At 38.0% G+C, this 4,721-nt stretch overlaps 1 protein-coding gene across 2 annotated transcripts; it reads right to left on the bottom strand.

The window, feature by feature from the left end:
- Window positions 1-893: 893 nt before the first annotated feature.
- On the bottom strand, window positions 894-3,939 carry si:ch1073-228j22.2 (SPRY domain-containing SOCS box protein 2). 2 transcript variants are annotated; one of them, XM_061914709.1, is made up of 3 exons: window positions 3,536-3,939; window positions 1,876-2,613; window positions 894-1,809 (listed from the first exon to the last, which is right to left on the bottom strand). In XM_061914709.1, exons 2-3 carry the CDS (start codon window positions 2,597-2,599, stop codon window positions 1,679-1,681), a joined length of 855 nt encoding a protein of 284 aa, XP_061770693.1. In that variant the 5' UTR covers window positions 2,600-2,613; window positions 3,536-3,939; the 3' UTR covers window positions 894-1,678. The 2 variants fall into 2 exon arrangements, with proteins under 2 accessions (XP_061770693.1, XP_061770692.1); XM_061914708.1 differs by having other exon boundaries at window positions 1,876-2,580.
- Between the last annotated feature and the right edge of the window lie 782 nt (window positions 3,940-4,721).

The raw sequence follows: 4,721 nt of genomic DNA, 5'->3' as shown, positions 1-4,721 counted from the left end.
GAAATCCAACAGAATGAGGAAGGCGCTAAACAGCTGTCATGCTTACTTCTCACCAGCAGATGGAGCTCATGGTTATATGGCGTATCCACCATGTAGTGAATGGAAGAGTCTTTACTGTCATAGAAGCAGAGGCCCACTTGGCCATTTTGTGGCAAAACGCTCATTAGAGTCTAGACATAAACACATATATCTAGGTTGTGCCCTTGAAGACCACTATGTTAACATGTCATCGTGAAGTTAACCTCAGATGAATCCTCTTCATCAGTGGAACCAAATATAAGACTTCCTCTTTCTCCTCCCAAGTCTTCCATCGCAGCCATTGATTGACAGGTCTGAACAAGGCAAACTAACAATATGGTATGTAAAAGAAAATATCACGTTTGGCTAGCAGTTAAAATATGGCATATCTGAATAATTATGTCTAAAACTATAACAATTAAGAGGCATTTTATTGACAGTCAAAACTATATTAGCGATTGGCTAAATAGCAAAGGAACAACTTTGCTTCCCTAGAAATTGATTTACATAAAAAAAATATTCTCGTCAGACAACACGTAAATCGTCAACTATGTAACAATTGTCAAAAAGTACCTAGGGGAGTTATTAAAAGGGAAAATACCGTGTGTTATCGGTTGCTGTGTAGCATTAGCCGAACGCTAACGTTTAATGGTGTGGGTAAAGGCCCACTACTTTACGACACCCCAGTCTGTTGTCATAGCAACAGTGTCACCATGCTCAATGGAAATGTATACATCTTTCAATTTATACTTCTAGAAAGAGTTGAAACAGTTTGACGCAGAGTGTAAAATGATAGGTTTGAATAAAAAAAAGTATGAATATAAAATAATAATACCACATTAAATTCAGTAAAGTTCATTTTCAGTTTATTTCGAACATTCATACAATACAATGTAATGCATCACATATTTCCATTTGTTGCATAACAGCACGTCCGAAAAGGAGTAGGAAGAAACTGACCTATTTAATCCTACCCCTTTTCATACAATAGCAATTTTATCCCATGTCCTTGTTCTCTGTAACAGAACAGTGAATAAATAATAAATAAATAATATACCATAGCAAGTAAACAAATATTAAAATGTAAATAATATTTTATTGGCAACATTAAATTGGCCCTAGTGTGTGAATGTGAGTGTGACTGTTGTCTATCTGTGTTGGCCCTGCGATGAGATGGCGACTTGTCCAGGGTGTACGCCGCCTTCTGCCCGATTGTAGCTGAGATAGACGCCAGCGCCCCCCGCGACCCCAAAAGGGAATAAGCGGTAGGAAATGGATGCATGGATATTTATCTAAAAAAATTTAAAATGATCTGTAGTTTTGTCTAAATAAAGTAAAAAAAACACACCAATTCCAAATTATATATAAATAGTAGTGGTATTTATAATCATCCATTTAAAAAAACAAATATCTGTGTAATTACAAAAGATCACAAGATGTCTTCTTAAAGATGATCTTGCAAGTTTTTATCAACTGACCGATCTAAGTAGAAAGTGTGGTTATGGGACATACAATACATTCCTATTCACCACAGAAAACAATACATATACTTTGTTACCTAAATATGATCTGTAATAAATAGAATTATGTCCCTATGTCGTCATAATGCCAATTTTAAAAAAGAGGTTTATAATGTTGTAAAACATTTATAATGTGGCTATTAATGACCAGAAAGAAGGTAACGTTGCAGAGCAGGTGGAAGAGGCAGTTTGTCCATTTGATTGTGTCTCTCTGGGCCTAAATGAGAGCCGATCGAGAGTCCACATAATGCAATCAGGGCTGGAGGATCACCTGAAGAAAAAAAAGATTGTGTTATTATACACATTTTTTTTTTTTTAAATAAGACTTGACACTCACGGGTGGCGCCGTTTATGTATCGAAGTCGTATACAGGCTCCTCCTCTCACACTGCTCACTGCTGGGAACAGCTCCACACCTCGGGGCAGGTCTTTGAACGCAACCCCAAGGAAGTAGCCGTTGACCAGAAATCCGAGAGTCCCTGCGTCTGCATCCAAGACCATGAGAATGCGCTCAGGGATGAGAAGCGGTGTCTCTGTGGCTGACAGGATATGTTGCTGAGATGTCGCTACTTTAGCGCAACATCTGCTCTTTTCCGGGAAAGCTCCTCGAATGTGTCCACCATGCCAGAGCTGATTGGTTTGGAGCTCCCAACCCCAAGATTGGAAGTCTCCCCCCACCAGCACATTGTATCCTGAGGCTTGCAGCGGGCAGCACTGCCTGGAGAGGCCTATAACAGCATGACTTCCTCTGTGCTTTGGGTTCCACACCACCTCCCACACGTGAAGTCCGCCCATCACACCTGTTTCTGCCCTCACCCCATCGCTGCTGCGTTCCACTGGGGAACGCCTTGCTTCCTCCTTGCTGATAGACAGACTGATGTGAGGAGAACAGTGCACGGAGCTCCATCGTGAGCGACTGTCTCCAGGAGCAACTGGAGGGAAGTTTAAAATGACCTCTAGGCGTGACGAGGTCGGGGCGCCCATAGAACAGAAAGCGGACAAGGTTGAAGGAGGATGATCCACTCTTCTGCTGTGCAGCCATGCTGACAATGACAGACCCATTTGGATGAATAGCTCTATCGAATATGATCAAAGAAAAATAATACATTCATTAGCCTCTGATATAATCCTTATTTCTATTGCTTGACCTACTTACAGTTAAACAGGATAAACCTTGTCAAATGATATAAATATATGTTAATCACAAAGATTATAATAAAGGCTTAGGTCAGGCTGATTACAGAAATAAATACTACAAAAGAAGGGACTCATAAAAACTGATGAAAAATAAATATATATACAATTACACAGTCCTAAAATAAATAAATTATAATATTATATATGTTTCTAAATTAAACTGTCACTAAAATTAAAGTGCAAATGAAAACACAGCTTCACCATTTTAGTCATATTTTTTGTGGTTGAGAAACTTCCTTGTGACTTTAGCTCCAGACTTCTTCTGTTTGTTCGATATTGCCATTATTGCCACAAGTCATAAAAAAGTTAATTACAATTGACCACAGACTACAGCTGAGAATTATTTTGTCGGCCCTCTGGCCTTTGTTTAAGAATGAAAGTAGCAGCAAAATAACATTTGCAAAGCATGACACATTTTCACCCTTTTGTGTAAAGCAGTTCAGCAGTAGAAGATTTATACAGACCGTATTGGGATACATCGAGGACATCATATATTTCAGTGTATCATTGGGAAAAACATGGTGACGAAGCAAATTATTGTAACATCTCGTAATAAATAAAGCATACATTATTTATTTATTTATTTTAGGAATTTGCACAGGGCCAATATACTAACATGCTGCAGGCCAAAAATTGCCTCCAGTCTGCCCTTTGGGCACCATATAGTAAATGCACATTACTCAGAATAAATACCATCATATAACCTATAGATAGTACACTGAATGACATCCTATTTTGTAAAGACAGTTACTGCAATACAGTACTGCATTTAGACGAGTATGTAATATCAGTAATACTCACAAGTCAGGAGTTCTTGCGGTGTCCGTCCTCTGACTGTTGTGGGTGTCATGGTCGTGCATTTAAAACGCTTCTCTTATCGGGTGTGTTGTGTTTATCCATGCTGCTCGATTACGGTAACATCTCTGAATGTAACGGGAACAGAACAAGTCATCACAGTGACGTGACAACGTGTAGTCCAGCTCAGCGTGGCAAGGACTAGGTGGCCGTGACACCACAACACACGAATACACACTCTGCACTGATAGCTGCTCCTCAATTGAAAGCGGAGATAAAAGAGCCTTATTTTATCGTGTTCGGTAGTGGACGTAAACAAAAATGGCAAAGCAGAAGAAGAGGATCAAACTGGGGCTTTTTATCAACAAAAAGAGAAAAACGCAATAGAATCCAAATCGACCTATAGTCTGTCAGGCTGCGCATGCGTAGTGCAGAAATTTCACCAAACTAAAGGTTGTCTTTCGGGCAGGAATGAAGAACTATAATTTGGCTTTGATAAGAATGAACGGCACCATCACAAAGCAATTATTTGCAAAGTATTGGGTTGAATTATAATAAAATATAACATAAGAGTATTGCTTGTGTTGCATATTGAAACACATTTGATTTGAGGACCAAATGGATACAGTATGATTTTTTTTTAATCATTATATAAATCTATTTTTATAACTAATACACTAAAGCTAGCCATTATTTATTTAATCGCACGACTCCTTTTATTGCAAGATATACAAAATAGAAAACCTGTAAATACCTCCACTCTTTATCCTTTGGACCAATTTGATCCAACTTGACTCGTATTGTAACCATTACCTTCAAATTGAAAGTAAAATAGGTTATTGGTGAAATATGATAATTCCCACCAGTATCTGAGAGGGACAAAAAAATGGATTGACACTGACGCAACAAGTCAATTTTATTTTCATATAACAGATTTATCTCCAAGAACTGTCCGTATCAGAATAGTTTTGTATTGCCATTGCCCTAAATTATTACCAACTAAACTCCATATAAGTACATTCTCTGGCGATGGAGGTAAGGAAAAAAGCTGAAGTTGGCAGGTACTGTAAATCAAAAGTACTTGAATTGTTTTAAATGATTTAAATTGTATTATTCAAGCCAAAAAACATCACAGTTTGAGAAAGTGTAATGTCACACTAAGGAGATGTGTATAATATTTTTTCAAATAGAA

Source organism: Nerophis ophidion, linkage group LG11 (genome assembly GCF_033978795.1).
Source record: "Nerophis ophidion isolate RoL-2023_Sa linkage group LG11, RoL_Noph_v1.0, whole genome shotgun sequence".
Classification (NCBI taxonomy): Eukaryota; Metazoa; Chordata; class Actinopteri; order Syngnathiformes; family Syngnathidae; genus Nerophis; species Nerophis ophidion.
The sequence above is the reverse complement of the archived record's forward strand: the minus strand, read 5'-3'. Positions and strand labels throughout refer to the sequence as shown.

Bases quoted from the DNA above. Each gene is read 5' to 3' on its own strand.
- si:ch1073-228j22.2 (XM_061914708.1), bottom strand. From the start codon at position 3,584: ATGACACCCACAACAGTCAGAGGACGGACACCGCAAGAACTCCTGACT. The intron at 2,581-3,535 runs GTGAGTATTACT...TGTCATTGTCAG, and splicing joins ACCGCAAGAACTCCTGACTT to CATGGCTGCACAGCAGAAGA. The intron at 1,810-1,875 runs GTGAGTGTCAAG...TTTTTTCTTCAG, and splicing joins ATACATAAACGGCGCCACCC to GTGATCCTCCAGCCCTGATT.